General features: G+C 44.0%; 1 protein-coding gene across 1 annotated transcript in view; it reads left to right on the top strand.

Moving 5' to 3' along the window:
• The window catches only part of LOC124031373 (multiple epidermal growth factor-like domains protein 6), a 79,492-nt gene that overhangs the window by 6,701 nt on the left and 46,026 nt on the right, over positions 1 to 26,765 (top strand). The window contains exons 3-4 of the mRNA XM_046342519.1: positions 898 to 1,007; positions 12,874 to 12,987. Of these exons, the coding sequence (XP_046198475.1) occupies positions 898 to 1,007; positions 12,874 to 12,987 (224 nt within the window). The remainder of the gene's footprint in view (positions 1 to 897; positions 1,008 to 12,873; positions 12,988 to 26,765) is intronic.

The following is a 26,765-nucleotide window of genomic DNA, read 5'->3' as shown; positions in this document are numbered from 1 at the left end:
ATGACAATACATTGTATACCATTCATTTCTATTGGACACAAAATAATCTGAAACACAACCAAAACAAACAGCAAATGCATCCAACAAGTTTGTAGATACACAAGCTTGATGTTATCATTGTGTGCTAGGAATATGGGACCAAATACTCAACTTTTGACTACTTTAATACACATATAATACACATGGAGGGGGGACTATGTACAAAAAGTACTGTAATTTCGAAATGGTTCACCCGATATGGATGTAAATACCCTCAAATTAAAGCTGACAGTCTCCACTTCATCCTCGTAGTCATTGTATCATTTCACATCCAAAGTGCTGGAGTACAGAGCCAAAACAACAACAAATGTGTCAATGTCCCAATACTTGTGGAGCCTCACTGTGCCTACTGTATTTAGCAGAGGCCAGGTACATACCTGTGAGGGAGAGTCCTGCGGCTAACCCCTGACTCTGTCTCTGTGACTCACGCCTCACTCTCTGGGGAGTTTTTTTCAAAGTGCCGTTTAGGCTTTCTTCATATATTTAGCGCGTTACAAAGACGCTGGCAGCTTTGAAGGCAGCCAAAGCTTCAATTACACACCATAAACAAAACGTTTTCCCACAACGCTTAATGACCGTGGAGCCATGAGAGGGCTTCTAAACTACAGGGTTAGACACCCTACTCTGAAGTTCAGTCTGCCAGTCTCACACTTTGCAAGGGGTTACTTAAAAGACTGGGAAATTGTTTACTGACTATTATACTTTGTGACTTTGTGACCACAAACACACACCTTGACATTGTGCCATAAATCAGAACCTCAAATGATTTTATAGGATCAACAGACCTGGATCTGGTGTACTAGCTTTGTATTATCTGATTTGTATTAATTGATAATGTCATGTCTCCCTTGATAACAGGACAGCGTATTACACAGCATACAGACAAGTCTACAGACAAGACTACCGGGCGGTTTACAAGTGCTGTCCTGGATGGTCTCAACTCAACGGAGAGGCTGGCTGCTTGTATCGTATGTCTTTCTCTTTTCTTCTATTGCTTCATATTACTGAGGTTTCCAGTGTTAAAGTATCACAACCACCTAATGTTTCAAATCAGGTTATTGTTATCAGCATACAGAATATGTTTATTAGTACAGTACAAATGTAATCTTTCTTGGGAGAATGCTCACTTACACAGGAGTCGAGGTTATACTCGATAGGCACGTGAGAGGATAGAAGGGTGCCTCAAACTCATCTCTCACCCTGGGCCAGGAGCCGCGGTAGTTGGGAAAGCATTCAGGGAGAGGTTGTAAGGTCAAGAGGTACTTAGGCCATCTACTGACTGCACTGTGCAGCTGTTATGAGTCAATGTCAGGCCTTTCTCAGTGCAACAGTGTGACGTTCACAACCAACACTGGGCAAAGGTCCAATGTGTTGAATCATGTTGAAAGCTTATAACCAACTGTTGACATTTTTGTTAAACCAGGTTTGCATTGCAATGTCTTGTTTTACATTCTACCAAAGACGACAATGAACTTACAGACATGTTAAAGTGTTGAGTGACCAGCAGACCTAATTCCCTATACATCTGGCTCAACTACACTTGGCTCGACAGGGCTCCTTGCGTCCTGAGATGGTGTGGGTTTCTGCAGCCAGAGAGCGAAGGCATGGCTGAACAGGTGCTCCTCATTGTTCAGTTGGGTTTGACAATTCCAATGTGCTGACTGCTTCCTGGTGTAGTTGTGGCTCCACAGTTGAATCTTGGCTCACGCTCACATAGTCATGCACCATATTCCGAGTCAGCGGACTCAGAGGTGTGGTAGTAACTGGTGGTAAAGGTTGGAGGCTTGCACCATGGACCCGAGTAAAACTGGCTCCTGTGCCACAACTAAGGTTGCACATTTTGAGGAATATTCAGAGGTGGAAACTTTCCGTGGGACTTAACGGGAATATATGGGAATTAACAGGAATATATGCAAATTAATATTAATACCATTTAAATGTAGATGTTTTTTTGCATTGGGTAGATTTACCATATCATATGAAGACAGAAACATGAACCTTTTACCTTATCATAAGTAGACATAATTGCAAATGATTAAATCCTTCCAATAGAACTGTAATTAAATGGGTTGACTCTTCACATGGGATGATTTCGCTGAACAACAAAGGAAAGGGAATATTGAATGATCCCCAATGATCCATTACATCTTCCAAAAATTGTTCAACATACATCTCTAAAATGATAGTTTAGACACTAAAGCTTTGGTTGTCTTCCTCTCAGGCTTCCATGTCTTCTCCCTGGACCTCCTCAATGTCCACCTCTTGAACATCAGACTCTGAGGCCTCATCTTATATATATGCCATTTAGCGGACGCTTTTATCCAAAGCGACTTACAGTCATGTAAGGGTGGGTGGTATGGGTGGTCCCGGGAATCAAACCCACTACCCTGGCATTACAAGCACCATGCTCTACCAACTGAGCTACAGAAGGACCACTATCTTCACTGTCACTTTCCAAACTTGTTGAGGATGACTCGTTGTCAGGCTCAAAAAGCCTCAAATTTGCCCAGAAGGCCACCAATTTTCAACCCTTGTATTGGTCAGCTTGTTGCGTGCTTTGGTATGTGTGTTCCCAAAGAAGGACCAGTTGCTCTCTGAGGCGGCTGATGTTGGTGGGATTTGGAGGATGATGGAGGCAATAGGGGAAAGAGCCTAAGATCCCCAAAGTCCCTTCCACCAGGTGGCTGATGAAATATGTTGGCATGACTACCGTATTGCATTTCCATCCTAAAGCCCTTGCTTGGAAGAGTACTTCGCCAGACTGCCAAGAACCTTGCCCTCATCCAGGCCAATGTGGCAAGACACGGTAGTGATGACACCATAGCCCTTGTTGATCTCTGCACCAGACAGGATGCTGTTGGACCCCAGCATACTTGGGGTCCAACATGTACGCTGCAGCGTGTATGGGCTTCAGGTAGAATGGATGACCATGAGCTATTGCTATCGATAACGTTTCTGAGTCATAATTTTCACCCTGAATAGAAGTAGAGGGGCTTTTGTCAGAGGTTGCTTGTTGTGAGCGCTGAGGGAACTCCATGCACTTGGCCAGATGATTCTGCATCTTTGTTGCATTCTTCATATATGATTTGACACAGTATTTGCAAATATACACAGTGTCACGCCCTGATCTGTTTCACCTGTCTTTGTGCTTGTCTCCACCCCCTCCAGTTGTCGCCCATCTTCTCCATTATCCACTGTGTACTTCTACCTGTGTTTTCTGTTTGTCTGTTGCCAGTTCGTCTTGTTTGTCAAGCTTACCAGCGTTTGTCCTGTCAGCTCTTGTCTTTTTCCCTGCCTCTCCTGCCTGTCCTGACCTTGTACCCGCCCGCCTGACCACTCTGCCCGTCCCGGACCTTGAGCCTGCCAGCCGTCCTGTACATTTGTCCCACCTATGGATTATTGACCTCTCCCTACCCTGACCCTGAGCCTGCCTGCCTGCCGTCCGGTCTGCACTTGGGTCTTACCTTGACTCCTGATACACAGCTTTTCTTTCTGCATTAGCTGCAGTGAAATGTCTCCACACATCAGATAGTGCCCGTGGCATTTCCTGTAAAGATTGGATTTTATTTGTATTTTTAACAAATACAATTCCTTGTACAGATAAATAGTTAAGCAGTTAAATTGAACAACTCCTTTGTAAGATACATGTTTTAAAATTAAATATGTATGGAAACAGGTGAATTAACACTCCTCAGTTAGCAGGCTCAAGTAAGCTAAAACCCACATGGTAGCAAAAACTAACTAGCATAAATTGTTAACACGTTAGAAATGATTTAAACACACTTTGCTGTAGGCTACTATTTATTAGTTAACCAAAAATCATGTATGTCGTATAAAATATATTCACACCGCCCAGTATTGTAATCAAAACTTACCAGAAAGCATGAAGTCCTTGGCTCAGACAGTGTAGTAGTGGGGCCTCAATAGCATCTCATTAGTGTGCAAGATCTTGAGAATCAGATGTACATGTGATTGAAGACTGCACTGTACATGTGATGGAAGAATGCACTGTGTATGCAGAGGGTTGCAATTCCATTGAATGGTGGATAGTTTAAAAAAATATGCCACCAGACCTAGAATTGCCTCCCACCCAAAAACAAATCACTGTTATAAGCTAACTTTTTTGATGAATTGAAGTAAAACACCCCAAATTCCTGGGCTTAACTTCCCATGGAAAATTTCTGGGAAAATTCCAGAAATTTACCTTAAAGTTTCTGACCCTTTGCAACCCTAGTCACAGCCAACCAACCAACCAGTGGTGACCTGTCATTCAGTGCAGGTGAGGCAGAACCCCACCTATTTTGAACTCCAACTATTTAGCTAATATATAGTACCAGACACAGCTACTCATTCAAGGGTTTTTCTTTAGTTGTACTATTTTCTACATTGTAGAATACTAGTGAAGACATCAAAACTATGAAATAACACATATGGAATCACGTAGTAACCCAAAAAGTGTAAAACAAATAAAAATATATTTAATATTTTAGATTCTTCAAAGTAGTCACCCTTTGCCTTGATGACAGCTTTGCACACTCTTGGCATTCTCTCAACCAGATTAACCTGGAATGCTTTACCAACAGTCTTGAATGAGTTCCCACATATGCTGAGCATTTGTTGGCTGCTTTTCCTTCACTCTGCGGTCCGACTCATCCCACACCATCTCAATTGGGTTGAGGTCCGGTGATAGTGGAGACCAGGTAATCTGATGCAGCGCTCATTAACTCTCCTTGGTCAACTAACCCTTACACAGCCTGGAGGTGTGTTGGGTCATTGTCCTGTTGAAAAACAAATGATAGTCCCAAACCGGATGGGTGCTGCCATTAAGTTACATTAGAAGTACCCATCCAAATGACATCAAATCACATTATATCTACAGTAGCTTTGATTGGACTGTCAATATCATACTTTCAAAATCTTAGATGGAGGCTAGCAGTCATCATCATGAATCAAGTCGACAATATACCGGTTGTCATATGAAGAGAAATTACGAAGAGAAATTATAGATAAAATGTATCGGTGCTCATCGGCCATTGGCCATAAACATTACATAACAAGTTGGAAATCACAAATTCAACAATGAGTAGTTTGGAAGGAATCCGTGGCTAACTGCAAGTATTGTAAAGCAATGCCATGGGCCAGAAGAAGTTGAATACATTGGCCATGCTGTCATTCCAGCATGACTTCTGCTGCGTTCAAAACAACTGGAAACTCGGAACTGGGAAATCTCAGACTTCAGTGAGTTGAAGACAACTGTGAACTGGGAAAAAACAAGCTCAGACTGGGAAAATGCATTTTAAACAATCATCCAATTCAGAAATCCAAGTCTGGAACCCAACCTAAAGATCACTAACGTCATGATTCAACCTTGTTTTTTTACGAGTTCACAGTTGTCTCGAAAGCTCCATAAATCCAGAGAATGCCAGACTTTGATGACAAAGTTTGATGACATAATGTTTCCCACAAAGGACCGCCGCGCCACCTTCATGTTCAACAAAAATGTATTGTATGCTGCTGCATAAATTATGTAATATCCCAGGGAGATATGTATACTGTAGCTAAGAATGTAATACTAAGTAAATGTTTTGTAGTAAACTGTTAGTAACCCATGTATCTCACCCTTATATTTTGGTCGATTTTCCCCTCATAATTTATCCTACTCTTCTGACTTGGTGGTTTGCATGTAGTCTATAGCCTGATTAAGAGAAATGTCATCATCAAATATATCTTAGTGGGGGTTTTCATGCTTAAATTGCTACTGCTAAGAGATCCTCTTATTTTGTCATATTTAAGGAATGACTATCAACCCAGAGTAGAGAGCCTAACTGCAAATGAACAGAAAATAGTCAAGAAGAAAACATTACAATGAGTCTAAAGAGAATCTCCCCAAATCTAATCCTTTGATGATAGATGGGAGGGTTCTGGGGATCTGCTGGGCTAGGTGCCACGGTAACAGGAGAGCACGGTTTCTCTAGGGCAGTGGCTGAGGCTGGGTTAGCTCTGTTGCTGAGGCTGCATGAGGCGGGCAAGGGGCATAAGACTGGGGCTGGGGGTGAGTCTGCTGCTGGGCCTTGTGCTGAACATCTCCGTGTGGACAGGCTTATCCCCAAGCCAGTGAGACCTGGCAGGGCCCTTTGATGGGATTTTACAGCCTATGATCGGCATTGCGTAACCTGCATACTTCAGACAGCATCCCTGGAAAAGCCCCCGTAAACAGCATAGGCATCCCTACCAGTCTTCATCCCCTGTGTCCAGGCCCCGGGACCACCCTGTATGCTGTATCTAGCCTCCTCTCACGCCCGTGGAGCATGCTAATGTCTGGGACAGGCGCTGGTGGGAAGAGGCTGGGATGGGCCGAGGGGGCAAGAGATGATCCCCTGGATGTGCCTTTCAGCAGGGTCTCATTATGGGGTCCATGCTTTCCTCAAAGACCTCTTTGTCTCTGGTTAGAATGTTACAGTATTAAATTATCCAGGGAAGCATTAGGCTGTCTACTCAACCCCTGAGATTTGGTTTGTTTTAAAACACCACACAAAGAAACATCTTAACAGGCATTCCCCAGCGCTGCCTGGTGTCTCCCTCACTAAGTCGCAGGGTTTTGTTTTTCTTCTGCGTGACAATGTCGGCTCTCTTCGACGCACGGCTGGGCTTTTATCTCCGTAACTTAAGACACGGCAGTACTTTGAGACGGGAAAAACTAATCACCCTTTTCTCTGAGCCATTGAACCAGGATAAAAGGAAGCTCACACCACAATCCAACCTCTCTCGCTCTCACACACTTAGGCCTGTGCTATCTCCAGTGTTCTTCATTCAACACAATTCAATCTATAGGACAGTGCATTTGACATCCAAGGAGACAGATCAGCTTTTTAGCAGAAACCGTAAAACATACAGCTTTTGTAAAGCCTCTGAAAACCCCAGAGATTGAAATGAGAATGTTGTGCATTAAGATAGTGATTTAGTGTCTGGCATCTGTGAGATGTGTGTGTGCACGCATGTGTGTGTGTGTGTGTGGTGGTGCGGGTTCCTCTACACGAATAAAAAGTGAATGTAAGCTAATTAGACTAATGACCAGTGGTTATTGTGAGACAATTGAGCGGAATGAAGTCACATCATGGAGAAAAACAGCCCGGCACAGTGATGAGCAGTCATGCTAACAGCCCCCTTTCCAACCCTCTGTCTATCCCCCTCTCTCTTCTCCTTTTGGCTTACTTCTATCGTCCTCCTTCTCTCCCCATCTCTCGCCCATATACAGTCCAGCTGTTCACTTTCGCTGTGGGCATTTTTCGACTTGCTGGCTCCACTTGTTGAGTTCTCCCTCATCCTCTGCTAAGAGATCCTCTTATTTTGTCATATTTAAGGATTGAGAATTGTAAAACATTTGAAATATTTTGGTTTATTGTCATGGCTCCTGCTCTGTCCCTCCCCTTCCTCCCTTTTCCTAGTCGTTCTATTCCCTGCCTTCTAATCCTGATTTCAGATAGTGTGGGACAAGCATCCTATTGACATGACATAGTTGGGATTCTTAGACTGAAGTATCAGATGGCAGATGGTAGCCATTGCATGTAATCAAAGTTAAAGTGCAGACCTAATGGATTTAGAAGACATCCTCTTTGTCCAGTACATGCGTTAAAACCCAACATTTCGGTTGCATAGGCCTGTTTTGTCTGAGAATCCTGTAGTGGTGCAATCAATAGGAACCTTTCCCACAAGGAGTGGGATCTGTGCACACTGACATGTGTTCTAACTGGCTTGAATTCCATTTGCCACTGTTTTTCCAAGTCAAGTGCACATGGAAGTGGATGCAAATGCTTCATCTGGTTCATCCATTGAAATAGGTTTCTTTTTGTGTTTTTGAAAAGCACCAATTGGCTTGATGACTAACTGACTCTCCTGAAGGTTAAAGTCCTTCTTTTGGTTCAATCCCAATCCCAATTAATTGACGACAAGCCTTGTTTTTCACAATGCCTGTACTGGTGGCGGTACTTGCTAATGGTGCTTCTTGAGACTTCCGTCCACATCTCCATTCTAAGGTCCATTCAAAAAGCTAAGTGTTTATCCCCAGTGAGTGGCCGCTGGCTGCAGAGTTGACTGGGACGGTCAAGAGTGGAAGCGGGCAGTTATGTTGATTGACAGCAACAATTAGTTTTGTGACAGGGGATGAAGAGCGGGGACAATGGCTTCCACCAGTTGGAGCCCTCGTTAACTGCTGAATGGGAACTGGCCCCCTTTTGTGGCGGGAAAGACCAGGCTGGCGGATGTACACTTGAAGCAGGCCCAGTAACGGGACGAGGAGATTGGCTGTCCATGGGTGGTCTTTGTGTCTGTGTGGAGAAACACTGCATCCTGGGAACAGCTATGTCACTGGTCAAAGACATAAACAAACGTGCATAAACAGGCCGGCTGTCCAACCAAGGCATGGCATGGTGTCTCAGTGTCACAGGGACCAAGCTCATTGTCTTGGGATGTTTTCATCTGGGTTTTACATGTCCATGGTAAACACAGTGTATGAAAAGCAGGAGTGTCAAATGTACCACAAATATTCTCCTCCACCCATGTGAGTCTAGTACTGGTTATCCTGACACAGTTCTGTGATGTGACCGACACTCCCAAACAGTGAGACATTATGATTCATTCAGTTTAGCCACCACGTTTTTCCACTTCACATGCAGTCTGCATATCCTACCTCCAATTCATACTAAGATATGTGATTTAGGATACAGGTTTGAAATATTTTAATGGTAAATGACAAGAGATTTTATGCAAAGCAAGGATAATTACACATTTTTGGAATCCCCTGGAACCATTTCTGAGTGACATCTAAAGTTGTTCTGATGACGAGGACCATCTGACAGTGCTGCCCCTGGCCTGGCTCCTGTGAGAACCCTTTGCTTTGGCACATGTATCTGCAAAGCGGAACATGCCTTGCTGCCTCAAACTACAGGGCTACGCTACGTGCGTACCGATTACTAACCCAAACAGTTGGCGGCTGGGGCTTTTGTGCCTAACAATTACAGTAAGTCTGCTCCCCCTCTTTCTCACTCTGGGCGTTAAACAGATCAACACAGCCTAAACAAGCAGAGCCTTATCGTAGACTATAGAGAGAAAGTGCCAATGATGTGATGTGTAGGCCCTGTCAGAGACTGAGCTGGTGACACCTGCTCCTTGGACTCCAGCGTCCATCCGGTAGCAGTGCGACTCACTGACCTCCCTCTGTGGGCTCTATTTGAGCAAACCTAATGCAATGGTAAATCATACCGCTTATAGGTTCAGGGGTGTGTCAAACTTTTGTGCTATTTTCACAACCGGAAGAATGGATGCAGTAGCTGGCGGTGGTGCGAAAGGGCTGGGTTTTGATTAATGAACAAGTTGTGGGTGTGTTCCATGCCTAATGATGTGGTTGCTTCAAGTTATATATTTACAGTCTTTTATGTATTGCGTTGTCATCAACTCTGATTCTAATGTTAGACCATTGTAGCCTAGTTCGTTAAATAGCCTGCCGCATATTTGCTAAATACGGTATGTTGAACATGTTTGCAGTCCACATTGTTGTAATTGCGTTTCTTCAATATGGAAATACTTTGTTAAACATAGGCTATAGCATTCACACTGATATACGGCCTAGGCCTACTGTAAATTATAGTCTGGACATGGACATGCCAAATGTAGTCAATAAGCACAATTAAATTCAGTAGGCTATTGATAAGGCCTAGAAAAACTGAAAAAACTAAACAACACCTTATTGTAAACAGGATTAATACAGTTACATGCACCATAATTGCTCCCCGTGGGCAGGCAGGGTAGGCTTGGTTTTTATGCAAATTAAACAAAATGGGGGGAAACCAATAGTTGTTTGTTTCAAAATACGAGATTCACCAACACAAAATGCGCATTTCTGTACCATTGGCACTGTACGTCCTCGCTTCCGCTCTCAAAATCCATGTTACCGTTAAGACCTGCTTTCTGTGGGTCTTAAAACTTCCAATTAGCACTGCATGAAATTGTCACTTTTGCGCTTGTTTTTAGGGTCACACCTCAACTATTGGCACCGGGAGTTGGAACCCAAATTATTTTCCAACCGTTCCTTTCCGAACAGAACCCATTCTTTTTTTGTTCCGTTCCACTGTTCTGACAAGCATAATAAAGTTCTGAACCGTGGGATCTGTTCATATTGTTCCTTTTCATTTTTTATTACCGGTAAAATCAACATTGTTTTTACATTTAGCTCATTGTTTTTTCCTAATTTACCCCAATAATTAGCACAGATAGAGCAGCTTGCTATGGAACAGGAAAACTGGTTGTTAAACGTATTTAATTGGTCAGATATGTACAGGGTCTCAAGATTTGAAAATAACGGTTCTGTTCTGGAACAGTAGAGATCAATAATAATATAATAATAATATATGCCATTTAGCAGACGCTTTTATCCAAAGCGACTTACAGTCATGTGTGCATACATTCTACATATGGGTGGTCCCGGGATGTTGGCGTTACAAGCGCCATGCTCTACCAACTGAGCTACAGAAGGACACACTTTATTTCTGTTCTGGTTCTGTTCCTCTAAATGTTTTGTTATTTTCTGGTTTTCTGGTTATTTTCTGTTCCCTCAACCGGTTCCAACCCCTGATTGCCACCCCTCCCACCTCAGCGCAAGCGAGCTGATGTTAGTCAGGTAAATTGCTGAACCTGGCATTAGGGCTGGAAAATACCAGTGCGCCAGTTTTTACATGACGAAATTGCAAACTGACGTGGGTTTTACACTTGCGCCTCCTTAATGATAATAGAGCCCTCTGTCTCTGTGGAAGCAGATAATCCCCTCAGACAAGGTGTCTTTGTTACAGAGTGAAGGCAATCACAGAGACAGATGAGAGTGAGTCTTACGCCGTTCGCCACACTGCACGGCAAGTTATGGAATTATTTCAAGGGAGATTAAGCAGTGTAAGGGGCAAGGAGTGGGCAGCAAGGGGGGCAAAAATGCCCTCCCTAGTTAGCTGCCAAAAAGTCTATGTCTACCATTTATGGAGGGTGAAAAAGACAATCCCATTGTTTGCCTTGTGGCATTTTGAAAACTTCAGGTTTGTTTGACCCCTTGTTTCCTTGCCAGTGGTTTTCTCAGGTCATTAAAGAAGTGTCTACTTGTTAAACATAAAATAATGTTGCTTCCTATAATCATGTAATTTTGCTCTCAGCACCTCATAGCCTGGTCAGAACAGCAGTAATCCTCCTGTACGCTGTACTATAGATACAGCAGAACACTGTGTGGGGACGTGAAAGTCACTTTACGATTAGATTACAGGGATATACAGTCATTGATTTCACAGCAGGTTCTCGCCAGGTCTGCTGGGCCAGCCTCTTACTAACTTGCATTGCTAGTGGTTACAGTACTTCCAATGGAGATCGGTGACAGAACCATCTGTTTTCTTTAGATGAATTGTCCCATCTCTGTCTCCTCTCCTGCTGATGTCACCCACCTGTGGGATGTGAGTGAGATGAATGGCTGCTCATTATGAAGCTGTCCGGAAATGCTGTTTCTATGACACACGGCAGCTAATAGCTAGAGAAACCACCTGTCGAGATGACGACATAAAATTACATATTGGACATAATTTGGTTTTAATCGTTTTTCGAGGAAGGTATTAAAGACTGCCAAACCCTTTTCTCCTTTTGTTGTCGCTTAAAAAAAACTTGAATATCTTGTCAGTCATTTTTATTGCTAATGTTGAACTGTGCACCACCTCGGGTCTTTGGCTGGTATGTCGTTACAACTAATAACGGGCTCATATATGGCTTCAAAAAGGAGAGGGATTGTAAATTGGTCTTCCAGTTGCCAATTGGATTAGATGAGCAACGAAATGCATTTTGGTAGACACTGCATCTCTACACCTGAGGAGGGATGGGATGAGAGCGGGCATTCCTGCCATGATTAGGTGACTTTACATCTCTGTCTGAGCCTAATTCCTGCCACTGCCAATATGGGTGTGAGAAAACACAAGCGCCAATCCTTCTAAGACTCCACCCTGCTTAACGCATGCATGCATGCACACACACATACACACATACACACACACACGCACACACACGCTTGGAGGTGAAGGAGAGATAGAATGTGAGTTATGTGACTGTATGGAATGCGATGCCTACACCTCTGTGCTGGATTCACGTGGCTTGGCTACCCAGTGGTTTGAGGTGTTTTCTTATTCCCCCCTAGATTCCACAAATGTCACACGTCTTAATGAGAGAAGGAATTTGACTCTGGAGATTTAACTAGATTTAACCATTCTCTGTCCTAGATTGATCCACACTGTGGTTCTCTGCCTCATCTTACACTAATACTACTGGATGCATGATCTTTGTCTGTGTGGAGACATGGGCCATATGTTCAGTTTAAGGGCAGATCGCTCATGCCAGTGAGAGAGAGATGGGGGTGGGGGGTTGACTACTGTATATCCTTTAGCAGAGATGTAGCCTGTTTATCTCACTCAGGGATAAATCATATCAGCTGATTCACCCCCCCCCCCCCCCCAGAAAAACATTCAGATTAAGGGTTTTTCACCGGGCAATGTGCCTGACATCCACCCTCCTTCTTTAAGGGAGCTAACTGGTGGAGGGAGACCTTTTAGTGTGGTTTGTTTAACATCAGGAGCATCAAATTCCCTTTGCAATCTGGTGTTAACAGGGCGCTGACAAGGCCCTGATAGAATAAGGTCAAACTGTCCTGAACTGCAAATGTTGACATCCTGTGACAGCACCCAGGTGTTTCTGCTCCTCTCATCTCTTCTCTTTCTTTCTCTCCATCTCTCACCCTGTCCATCCCATCCCGGTGCTGTTCTCCAGCGGTGTGCAGCTACGGCGTGTGCTTCAACGGGGGCCAGTGTCGACAGGGATCCCGCTCCAGCTCCCAGCTCTGTGATTGTCCTGCTGGCTTCAATGGGCCCAGTTGCCAGTATGGTGAGTACAGCACTCTCTGTTTAATGTAGTTCATACAGTATGTCCTGCTGTTCCTGTCTGTGTCTGTATGTATCTCTGGCCCCCCTCCATCTACTTCCATTATACAAGCCCTGTTGAACTACTTCTACCTTATCACTAGCAGACAGCATTTACAGTATCTCTCTGTGCTATAATAACAGTGCTTCACACACAGTGGATTAATAGGCAGTAGTAAGTAGAGCAGGCATCTTATGAGCAGGGAAACTGAAAATCGATTGAAAAAGAGAGCAGTTTGTCAATTGATTAAAAACTCATTTCTGTTTATTTGACCTCAGATAAGTGTTATTATATCAACCCAATCTCTTTGCTTTCTCACTGAACTCAACTTGAGTGATCACATTTCCCTACGAATGAATGGGAATCTCCTTACATCAACAGTTGCCATGTTGCCATTATGTTATCAGCAGCAGTTGTGGAAGTCAAGCCGTCAAAGCAGTGCGTTAGAGTGGAGGATGTTGTTGTTTTTCTGACCACTACGCACGACAGGAAATTCCTTCAAGAGCTTGGCTTTCACCAGAGTCTCCTGTCTCTCATACAGTCTAGGGCTTCTCAGACACCCTAGATTGGTAGCCAACATCGGCACTCCCCCCAAGTTCAAAGGTACAGCAAGTGGAGAACAATAGGAGTCCCCTTTATGAAGTGCCCGAACAAGACCCAGCCCAGTCTGTCTGGGATCTCACAGCTCTCTCACAAGATGTTAAACACGCCAACAACAGATGACAATCACACAGGGCTTTCCTCTGATGGGGCAGGTCCAGTACTGATATACTTACTGCAAGCTGTCTACGATGGCTGATCTGATAGCTTCCATCTGTCTGTCTGCTTAAGCTGGAGACTCTGGGAACACACATTCTCAATGAGGTGTGAGCACAGCTGGAGACCATTTGGTGGGTGCTGTCACAGGGCTGAGAGGGACTGAGGTGGTCTGTGAAATATACAGGGCACGCACACACACACACGCACACGCTGTATTCAAAGCCCATTGAGATATGCTGCCTGGTATGAGGAGTAGCCTAGTGGTTAGATTGCAAGTTCAAACCCCCGAGCTGACAAGGTACAAATCTGTCGTCCTGCCCCTGGACAGGCAGTTAACCCAGTGTTCCTAGGCCGTCATTGAAAATAAGAATTTGTTCTTAACTGACTTGCCTAGTTAAATAAAGGTAAAATAAATAAAAAATAAAGATGACCCCTCAAAGGTCTTTAAGGGTCCAGGGTTAACATACTACATAGTGGTCACAGCTAGATTGCATCTAAAGAACAGTGAAAAGTACCAGTACAGCATAGACATCTATGTGCTTTGATGTGGTTGTTCAGTGTGAGAGGAGATACAGGCCTCCTGTGATCCTCCCTGTAGCTGCTCATCCGTTAGCCAGACCTGGACTCTGCATCCCAGAGGGCTGTGGTGAGAACACATACCTCGCTGACAGACATGATGTATTATGGGATGAAGTGTGGAGGCGAGGACCCAGCCCTGCTCCCTTTATCCCAGGGCTCTCACTCCACAGCTACCTGACAGAGAAAGGAGAGCCTGCTGTTGAAGAACTGACCCCTTTGTGAAAATGATCCTGGAAAAGGCAGACAATCCAAATCCCATCTTTCAACCTGCTCTGTCTCTTTGTTTGATCAAGCTATTCTGAGCTCAGCCATGTTCTGTGATTTCACTGAAATACACTCACTGCTTAGTGTCTTTCCTGTCTCTGTGATGGCCAGAAATTGTTTTTTACTCTTCAGCTCTGAGAACAAGGTTGTAGACTGTGAGGGGCCCTCATTAAAAAAAAATATATATTTTATATACCTTTATTTAACCAGGTAGGCTAGTTGAGAACAAGTTCTCATTTACAACTGTGACCTGGCCAAGATAAAGCAAAGCAGTTCGACACATACAACAACACAGTGTTACACATGGAATAAACAAAACATAGTCAATAATACAGTGTGTGCAAATGAGGTAGGATAAGGGAGGTACGGCAATAAATAGGCCATGGTGGCAAATTAATTACAATATAGCGATGAAACACTGGAATGTAACGGTAGATAAGACTGGAGAGTGTGTACTTTGTGTGTTGGATGTATGAGTAAATGGTTAGCCTGGTGTGAAGCAGCGTGTCACTTGCCTTGCCCATGCTGATCCGTCTTTTGAAGGACAGAGAGGTGTTAAACATCAGGAAATAATCAACTCAGGCCATTCACAGAGACTCACTGGGGATCCCCTGCTGCTCTCTCTGTGTCTGTCAGCCTCTCTGTTTAACGTCAGAGGAGACACCAGCAGCTAGCTAGCTATCCCCCCTCCGGCATCCCTTCCTCCCCTTCCTCACACACACGTAAAGACTTCCCGCCATTGTTCAGGGTGGTGAGTGATAGCTGTCGTCAATGGGCAGCCAGGGTCCTACTGTAGCTGAAGACCCCCGTCCTAATATTAGGCTATCACCCCATTAGGCTATCACCCCATGAATGGAGAGGCAGTTATATTGCCATGTGTATTGGCACCAAATGGACCACTGGCCTAGGTGCGTGCACCACAATTGGTTCTGGCTGACCTAAAGCAACCCCTACAGTGGCAGGAGTTCTACATGAAGAGTTTCTTTACAAAATGCTATATATCCATTTTCAGAAATGTTGGTAAATTAGCTTTTATTTCTTAAAGAACTTCATCACGGCATGGGGTTGTTCAATTGACATGCATATATTTTTGTAAATCTATCACTTAATTGTTTAATTTTAGAGAGACAAATAAACATATTTTGTTGCAAAACGCTATATACAGTTGAAGTCGGAAGTTTAAATAACCTTAGGTTGGAGTCATTAAAACTCGTTTTTCAACCACTCCACAAATGTCCTGTTAGCAAACTATACTTTTGGCAAGTCGGTTAGGACATCTACTTTTTGCACGACACAAGTACATTTTCCAACAATTGTTTACAGACAGATTATTTCACTTATAATTCACTGTATCACAATTCCAGTGGGTCAGAAGTTTACATACACTAAGTTGACTGTGCCTTTAAACAGCTTAGAAAATTATAGAAAATAACGTCATGGCTTTAGAGGCTTCTGATAGGCTAATTGACATCATTTGAGTCTATTGGAGGTGTACCTGCGGATGTATTTCAAGACCTACCTTCAAACTCAGTGCCTCTTTGCTTGACATCATGGGAAAATCAAAAGAAATTAGCCAAGACCTCAGAAAAATAATTGTAGACCTCCACAAGTCTGGTTCATCCTTGGGAGCAATTTCCAAACACCTGAAGGTACCACATTTATCTGTACAAACAATAGTATGTAAGTATAAACACCATGGGACCACGCAGCCGTCATACCGCTCAGGAAGGAGTTTTGTCACTTTCTGTCTCCTAGAGATGAACGTACTTTGGTGTGAAAAGTGTAAATCAATCCCAGAACAACAGCAAAGGACCTTGCGAAGATGCTGGAGGAAACAGGTACAAAAGTCTCTATATCCACAGTAAAACGAGTCCTATATCGACATAAGCTGAAAGGCCGCTCAGCCAGGAAGAAGCCACTGCTCAAAAAACGCCATAACAAAGCCAGACTACGGTTTGTAACTGCACATGGGGACAAAGATCATACTTTTTGAAGAAATGTCCACTGGTCTGATGAAACAAAAGTAGAACTGTTTGGCCATAATGACCATCATTATGTTTGGAGGAAAAAGGGGGAGGCTTGCAAGTAGAAGAACACCATTCCAACCGTGAAGTACGGGGGTGGCAGCATCATGTTATGGGGGTGCTTTGCTGCAGGAGGGACTGGTGCACTTCACCAAATATATGGCATCATGAGGTAGGAAAATGATGTGGATATATTGAAGCAACATCTCAAGACATCAGTCAGGAAGTTAAAGCTTGGTCGCAAATGGGTCTTCCAAATTGAAAATGACCCCAAGCATACTTCCAAAGTTATGGCAAAATGGCTTAAGGACAACAAAGTTAATGTTTTGGAGTGGACATCACGAAGCCCTGACCTAAACCCTATATAACCTTTCTAGCTCAGTTGGTAGAGCATGGCACTTGTAACACCAGGGTAGTGGGTTCGATCCCTGGGACCACCCATACGTAGAATGTATGCACACATGACTGTAAGTCGCTTTGGATAAAAGCGTCTGCTAAATGTCATATATTATTATTATTATATTAGGCAGAACTGGAATAGTGTGTGCGAGCAAGGAGGCCAACAAACCTGACTCAGTTACACCAGCTCTGTCAGGAGGAATGGGCCAAAGCTTATTGTGGGAAGCTAGTGGAAGGCTACCTGACACATTTGACACAAGTTAATCAATTTAAAGGCAATGCTACCAAATACTAATTGAGTGTATGAAAACTTCTGACCCACTGGGAATGTGATTAAAGAAATAAAAGCTGAAATAAATCATTCTCTCTATGATTATTCTGACATTTCACATTCTTAAAATAAAGTGTGGACTTTTTACACGGATTAAATGTCAGGAATTTTGAATATCTGAGTTTAAATGTATTTTGCTAAATTGTATGTAAATTTCCGACTTCAACTGTATCCACCTCACTCTCGGAGAAATAAGTAGTACTGCTAGGTTATAAACAGTCAAATGTGACAAATAACTCTATTTTAAATAAAGAACTGTACATATTATACATTTGTGACATCAATATTTAAAAAAACATGTTACCATGGATACCATTAGCTATATCTTGACACAGAAAGATCGTGTTTACAGGCTGTGTTTAATATTAAATGAATAAATACAGCAATATTAGATCTGTATCTGTATATTTACATTTGACATTTGTCATTTAGCAGATGCTCTTATCCAGAGCGACTTAGTGTTTGTGCATTCATCTCGGTGAGACAACCAACATTCCATTCCAGTTAAACAATTGACTTATAGTGTTTTGCATCAAAAATATAAATCTAAAATCTATTATAAAACAATGTGAGAAGAGTACTAATTTAGACACACATGAAGGTACCCATAAGCAATCGTTTCTGATGAAAAAACACAAATGTGAAAATAGATGAAACTCTTGACATGAGCACTGATAACCTCCAAGCTGGCATTTGTAGTTCACCACTGGACTTTTACAGGTCCTAATGACAGCTACAGGCATAGCAGGCAAAGACAGTACAGGCCGAGGTTACATAATATGGCCCATTTGAGAAGGGACCATAACATGAAGCTTCCAAAAGATGTCTCTGTTCAATAATGGCTGTCTGTTTCTGTAATTCACTTACGTAGAGACCAAGGGTAGTCCTCCTACAGCACCATGTCAGCATGTCTTGTTTGCAATTCGGACACTATCCAGAATAGGCATCCACTACAAGAGAAGAAATAAGAGCCATGGTGCGTGTGTGGATACCAGGGGGGCAACTTTCACTGGGGATGGGGGCATGTCCCCCCCATATTCTGAAATTACATTTTTGTCCCACCCAGTTTTATCATTGGAATGTGATACAAAATGAGGCAATGGTGTGCTTTAGGACCATGCGGACGCCTCCAAGCGGTCGGGTAAGTTGTTTGGAGTGTTTATCCGACTGGATGTCCCCCCGTTCTAAAAACCAAAGTTGCGCCCCTGGTGGATGCTATCCTGTGTCCTGTTTGCAGGCTGTTATTATGATTCAAGTTTCTGTTGTGGTGATCATGCTTTCTCGGAACTGTCAGACTGGTGCACTTTGTGTCATCACATGTTCACACATAAGATGAGAAACACTGTTGCGGGATACAAGTGTTGTGTTGCCTGATGCATACCAACACTCTGTACTGAGATTCACTCATGGTGTAATTACTGTGGTCTCTTCCTCTCAGCCTTTTGTCTGTGAATTACTTCCTTTGGCATGCGATGGGATGTGATTCTCTGTTTCCTGTTGCATTGATGTGGTTCCTTTGTGTTTGTCAGTGTGGTGTGTTTCTGTATTTAGGGGACCTAATTAGTGGTGTTCCACTCTCAATACAACTCTGCCGTAGCAGATGTGTGTGTTTTGCAGTTCCAGTTCCATTGTACTACAGTTTCTATATTTAGCATTGCTTAATGTACATGTTTAGTGTTAACATTACTATGATGCCCTGTGGCAGTGGGTGATGACAGCCATCATAGTAATTTTTACACTGAACATGTGCATCAAGCACATATCTTTATTTTTACATCCATTGGTGCCACATAATGCTAACATAAACGTTACCTGTCAGAGCCATTTCTGATCGTTTACATCAGGGGTTGGAAATGGGTCAGGGAACACATGCTTTTTCAGTTCTTCCCACACATTTTCTATAGGGTTGAGGTCAAGGCTTTGTGATGTCCACTCCAATACCTTAACTTTGTTGTCCTTAAGCCATTTTGCCACAACTTTGGAAGTATGCTTTGGGTCATTGTCCATTTGGAAGACCCATTTGCGACCAAGCTTTAACTTCCTGACTGATGTCTTGAGATGTTGCTTCAATATATCCACATCATTTTCCTACCTCATGATGCCATATATTTGGTGAAGTGCACCAGTCCCTCCTGCAGCAAAGCACCCCCACAACATGATGCTGCCACCCCATGCTTCACGGTTGGGATGGTGTTCTTTGGCTTGCAAGCATCCCCCTTTTTCCTCCAAACATAATGATAGTCATTATGGCCAAACAGTTCTATTTTTGTCTCTTCAGATCAGAGGACATTTCTCAAAATAGTCCGATCTTTGTCCTCATATGCAGTTGCAAAAAGTAATCTGGGTTTTTGATGATGGTTTTGAAGCAGTGGCTTCTACCTTGCTAAGCGACCTTTCAGGTTATGTCCATATATAGGACTCGTTTTACTGTGGATATAGATACTTTTGTACCTGTTTCCTCCAGGATATTCACATGGTCCTTTGCTGTTGTCCTGGGATTGATTTGCACTTTTCGCACCAAAGTACATTAATCTCCAGGACACAACGCGTCTCCTTCCTGAGCGGTATGACAGCTGCGTGGTCCCATGGTGTTTATACTTGCGTACTATTGTTTGTACAGATAAACGTGGTACCTTCAGGCATTTGGAAATTGCTCCCAAGGATGAACCAGACTTGTGGAGGTCTACAATTTTTTTTCTGAGGTCTTGGCTGATTTATTTTGATTTTCCCATGAAGTCAAGCAAAGAGTCACTGAGTTTGAAGGTAGGCCTTGAAATACATCCACAGGTACAAATTATGTAAATTAGCCTATCATAAGCCTCTAAAGCCATGACATAATTTTCTGGAATTTTCTAAGCTGTTTAAAGGCACAGTCAACTTAGTGTATGTAAACGTCTGACCCACTTGAATTGTGATACAGTGAATTGTGATATAAGTGAACTAATCTGTCTGTAAACAATTGTTGGAAAAATTACTTGAGTCATGCACAAAGTAGATGTCCTAACCGACTTACCAAAACTATAGTTTGTTAACAAGACATTTGTGGAGTGGTTGAACAACGAGTTTTAAAGACGCCAAACTAAGTGTATGTAAACTTCCGACTTCAACTGTATATATAGGTACATATATACAGTACCAGTCAAAAATTTGGACACTCCTGCTAATTCCATTCTTTAAAAACTATTTTCTACGTTGTAGAATAAGACATCAAAACTATGAAATAACACATATGAAATAACACATATTGAATCATGGATTGAACCAAAAAGTATTAAACAAATCAAAACATATTTTATATTTTAGATTCTTCAGTGTAGCCATCCTTTGCCTTGATGACAGCTTTGCACTCTTGGCATTCTCTCAACCAGCTTCATGAGGTAGTTACCTGGAATGCATTTCAGTTAACAGGTGTGCCTTGTTAAAAGTTAATATGTGGAATTTATTTCCTTCTGAATGCATTTGAGCCAATCAGTTGTGTTGTGACATGGTAGGGGTGGTATACAGAAATAAAACTATTTGGTAAAAGACCAAGTCCATATTATGGCAATAACAGCTCAAATAAGCAAAGACAAACGACAGTCCTTCATTACTTTAAGATATGTAGATCGAAGAACTTTGAAAGTGCAGCCGCAAAACCATCAAGCACTATGATGAAACTGGCTTTCATGAGGACCACCACTGGAAAGGAAGACCCAGAATTACCTCTGCTGCAGAGGATAAGTTCATTCGAGTTACTATTCTCAGAAAATGCACCCCAAATAAATGCTTTACAGAGTTCAAGTAACAGACCCATCTAAACATCAACTGTTCAGAGGAGACTGCGTGAATCAGTACTTCATGGAGAAATTTCTGCAAAGAAACCACTACTAAAGGACACTAATAAGAAGATGAGACTTGCTTGGGCCAAGAAACATGAGCAATGGACATTAGACAGGTGGAAATCTGTCCTTTTTGAGATTTTTGGTTGAAATCTGTCAATTTTGAGATTTTAGGTTCAACCGCTGTGTCTTTGTGAGACATAGGTGAATAGATGAATGAATGATCTCCGCTTGTGTGGTTCCTACCGTGAAGCATGGAGGAGGAGGTGTTATGGTGTGGGGGTGCTTTGCTGGTGTCACAGTCTGTAATTTATTTAGATTTCAAGGCACACTTAACCAGCATGGTTGCCATAGCATTCTGCAGTGATCCGCCATCCCATCTTGTTTGTGCTTAGTGGGACTATCATTTGTTTTTCAGCAGGACAATGACCTTAAACACACCTCCAGTCTGTGTAAGGGCTATTTGACCAAGGAGAGTGATGGAGTGCTGCATCAGATGAACTGGCCTCCACAATCACCCAAGCTCAAACCAATTGAGATGGTTTGGGATGAGTTGGACCACAGAGTGAAGGAAAAGCAGCCAACAAGTACTCAGCATGTGTGGGAACAGCTTCAAAACTGTTGAAAAGTATTGCTCATGAAGCTGGTTGAGAGAATGCCAGAGTGTGGAAAGCTGTTATCAAGGCAAAGGGTGACTACTTTGAAGAATCTAAAATCTAAAATATATTTTGATCAGTTATAACAATTATTTGGTTACTAAATTATTCCATATGTGTTATTTCATAGTTGTGATATATTCACTACTATTCTACAATGTAGAAAATAGAAGAAATAAAGAAAAACCCTTGAATGAGTAGGCATGTCCAAACTTTTGACTGGTACTGTATATACTCTGCCAAGTCTGTCAACGCCAGGCAAGTGGTGCCCTCTGAGATACATACAGAGCTTCCAGGGCTTTCAGACTCCTGGCAGACATTTTCATCAGAGCCAACATCTGGCCTCTGAACACAAAATAATGCTCTGTGTCCTATTAAAACACTATCAGACTTTAACTGCCTCTTAAGTGCTACTTAAGCTGCCATTCACTGGTGTTCATGGTACCATTCGAGTCATCTAGAAAACTCAAAAGACACTGAGTATACAAAACATTAGGAACAATTTCTTAATATATATTCAGAACAGCCTCAATTCGTCAGGGCATGGACAATACAAGGTGTCGAAAGCATTCCACAGGGATGCTGGCCCATGTTAACGATCCTTCTCACGGTTGTGTCAAGTTGGCCGGATGTCCTTTGGGTGGTGGACCCTTCTTGATACACAAGAGAAACTGTTGAGTGTAAAAAAACACAGCAACATTGCAGTTCTTGACACACTCAAACCGGTGCGCCTGGCACCTACTACCATACCCCGTTCAAAGGTATGTAAATATTTTGTCTTGCCCATTCACCCTCTGAATGGCACAAGCCAAACACAATCCACAAGTTCCTTCTTTAACCTGTCTCCTCTCCTTCATCTACACTGATTGAAGTGGATTTAACAGGTGACATCACTAAGGATTCATTTCTTCACCTGGATTCATCTGGTCAGTCTGTGTCATGGAAAGAGTTCCTAATGTTTTCTACACTGTTTATGTCAGTGGTTTTAATAGGAAAAGTGTATACTGTGATGATGACATGGAAAGGATACTAAGAGGGTAGACACATAGTGGTGAACAGGAGAATTGGCTCGAAGAAACAGCCAGTAGGAGCCAACATACTATCTAGAGATCCAGTTAAATGTTTGTTATGTCTCTAGATCATTTCATGGCCCCTAACTGTGAAATGCCCCAGTGAAACCCTTGTTTCATGGAGCAATAATTGTGTTTTTTGCCTTTGTGTGTAAATGATTTCAGGACCAGGAGCTCATGTTTTGGCTGGGCTTGGGGTCATTGCAATGCCAAGCGGGCCAACCAGCTCCAGATACTGTTTGTGGTGGTGGCGATAATCATTATCATCATTCTGTAATGTTGTTTTTTAGGGCAAGAACAAATGATTATTTTCAATGATGGCCTAGGAACAGTGGGTTGACTGCCTTCTTCAGGGGCAGAACGACAAATTTTTACCTTGTCAGTTTCGGGGATTCAATCTTGCAAACTTTCGGTTACTAGTCCAAAGCTCTAACCACTAGGCTACCTGCCACCCCGTACAGTAGCTTCGCTTCCGAGCATGTCGGGCATGCAGGGCACCCGTGGTATTGACTGGTCATAGAATTAAGGACACAGGACTGACATGAGAGGCACTTCTAAGGGCCAGACCATTACACTTATAACAGGATGAACAGGACTGATTGGAGTTGCCGTAACGAGAATTTTTAGAGGATGTTCAGTTTGAGAGAGTAGATACTGTAGGGTACGTCAACTCAAGACCACATGAATCAAGAATTAAGGAGTGTTCATGTTGTTCACTGTTACGCAACATTGTGCAGGTCTGTGGTGCACAAAACACTACAATGTGTGTAATTGCAGAACAAATGGTTCTGCTCAGAGCCTGAGTGCACAGCGTGTGAGGCTGAGACCTGTCCTCCACACTCCAGTGGCAGCTCACTGAGACGTGGCACACAGACAGGACACCACACTCCAGTGGCAGCTTACTGAGACGTGGCACACAGACAGGACACCACACTCCAGTGGCAGCTCACTGAGACGTGGCACACAGACAGGACACCACACTCCAGTGGCAGCTCACTGAGATGTGGCACACAGACAGGACACCACACTCCAGTGGCAGCTCACTGAGACGTGGCACACAGACAGGACACCACACTCCAGTGGCAGCTCACTCAGACGTGGCACACAGACAGGACACCACACCCCAGTGGCAGCTCACTGAGACGTGGCACACAGACAGGACACCACACTCCAGTGGCAGCTCACTGAGACGTGGCACACAGACAGGACACCACACTCCAGTGGCAGCTCACTGAGACGTGGCACACAGACAGGACACCACACTCCAGTGACAGCACAGAGTGGCGAGACTCAGACTCAGTGTCTGGCTGGGTCACACTGTCAGAGGAGAGAGGACACTGGGTTTCTATGTTGAGGAATAGGCCTAAAGCATGGCATTGTGGTAGTGGTGGTGGTCGAGGTGGGGGAGCTGTAGAGATAGTAGGGACAGGAAAACCATGCTGTCCTCTGCCCTGTGGTTGGTTCAGTTTTACTGCAGGTTATCTGGTTCATCACCTAGAGCCTCTCGACAGGAATACTGTTACACATACCTCAGATATCAGCCAGAGACTACACACACACACCACACACTACTCACTCACTCACTCACTCTGAACCCCTCCCTGTGTACCTGGGTCCTAGACTTCCTAACAGGCCAACCCCAGGTTGTGAAGGTAAGCAACAACACCTCCGCCACACTGATCCTCAACACAGGGAGCTCAGTCCCCTCCTGTACTCCTTGTTCATCCATGACCGCTTGGCTATGCACGTCTCCAGCTCAATCATCAAGTTTGCTGATGACACAACAGTTGTAGGCCTGATGACCAACAACAATGAGAAAGCCTACAACGAGGAGGTGAGGGCACTGTTGGAGTGGTGCCAGGAAAATTACCTCTCCCTCAACATCAACAAAATGAAGGAGCTGATCGAGGACTGCAGGAGATGGCAGAGAGAGCATGCCCCATCGCCATCGACAGGGTCGCAGTGGGTGTAGAGGGTCAAAAGCTTCAAGTTCCTCTGCGTGCACATTGTTGAGGAACTGAAATGGTTCCTCCACACTGATGCCGTGGTGAAGGCACCACAGCACCTCTTCAACCTCAGGAGGCTGTCTCTGCCTGCTAGTTGGTAACATCTATGTCTTGGCCCTTAAGACCCTCGTGAACTTCTGCAGATGCACTATCGAGAGCATTCTGTCAGGCTGTATCATCGCCTGGTACAGCAACTGGACCGCCCGCAATCGCAGGGCTCTCCAGTCAGTGGTGTGGTCAGCCCAACGCATCACCGGGGGCACGGTGCCTGCCTTCGAGGACAGCACCAGTGTCACAGGAAGGCCAAGAAGATCATGAAGGACCTCAGCCACAATAGCCACAGCCTTTTCACCCTGTTACCATCTAGCAGGCAGAGACAGTACTAGTGCATCAAAGCTGGGATAGAGAGAATGAAAAACAGCTATCTTCAGGCCATCAAACTGTTGAACAGTCATCACTAGCCGGCCTCCGCCCGGTAAACTGCTCTGAGCCTTAGACACTGTCACTAGCCGGCTACCACCCGATACGCTACCCTGCACCTTAGACACTGTCACTAGCCGGCTACCACCCGATACTCTACCCTGCACCTTAGACACTGTCACTAGCCGGCTACCACCCGATACTCTACCCTGCACCTTTTAAACACTGTCACTAGCCGGCTACCACCCGATACTCTACCCTGCACCTTAGACACTGTCACTAGCCGGCTACCACCCGATACTCTACCCTGCACCTTAGACACTGTCACTAGCCGGCTACCACCCGATACTCTACCCTGCACCTTAGACACTGTCACTAGCCGACTACCACCCGATACTCTACCCTGCACCTTAGACACTGTCACTAGCCGGCTACCACCCGATACTCTACCCTGCACCTTAGACACTGTCACTAGCCGGCTACCACCCGATACTCTACCCTGCACCTTAGACACTGTCACTAGCCGGCTACCTCCTGATACTCTACCCTGCACCTTAGACACTGTCACTAGCCGGCTACCACCCGATACTCTACCCTGCACCTTAGACACTGTCACTAGCCGGCTACCACCCGATACTCTACCCTGCACCTTAGACACTGTCACTAGCCGGCTACCACCCCATACTCTACCCTGCACCTTAGACACTGTCACTAGCCGGCTACCACCCCATACTCTACCCTGCACCTTAGACACTGTCACTAGCCGGCTACCACCCGATACTCTACCCTGCACCTTAGACACTGTCACTAGCCGGCTACCACCCGATACTCTACCCTGCACCTTAGACACTGTCACTAGCCGGCTACCACCCGATACTCTACCCTGCACCTTAGACACTGTCACTAGCCGGCTACCACCCCATACTCTACCCTGCACCTTAGACACTGTCACTAGCCGGCTACCACCCGATACTCTACCCTGCACCTTAGACACTGTCACTAGCCGGCTACCACCCGATACTCTACCCTGCACCTTTTAAACACTGTCACTAGCCGGCTACCACCCGATACTCTACCCTGCACCTTAGACACTGTCACTAGCCGGCTACCACCCGATACTCTACCCTGCACCTTAGACACTGTCACTAGCCGGCTACCACCCGATACTCTACCATGCACCTTAGAAATTTCTGCCCTATGTGCATACAGTCATTGGACCCCGGTCACTTTAATAATGTTTACATTATGTTTATTGTTCTGTAAATTGTTTCTGTAGTTAGAAAAGGATTAGATTACGATTCCTGCAATATTATTCTGTTGAAATTAAATTTGATCTCTGAAAAATGAAGCTAATTGATTACTCACATTATATGTACATACTGTATTCTGGGCGTAGCTCATCCTATATAACTACTG

This window comes from Oncorhynchus gorbuscha, linkage group LG03 (assembly GCF_021184085.1).
Source record: "Oncorhynchus gorbuscha isolate QuinsamMale2020 ecotype Even-year linkage group LG03, OgorEven_v1.0, whole genome shotgun sequence".
Lineage (NCBI taxonomy): Eukaryota > Metazoa > Chordata > Actinopteri > Salmoniformes > Salmonidae > Oncorhynchus > Oncorhynchus gorbuscha.
The sequence above is the reverse complement of the archived record's forward strand: the minus strand, read 5'-3'. Positions and strand labels throughout refer to the sequence as shown.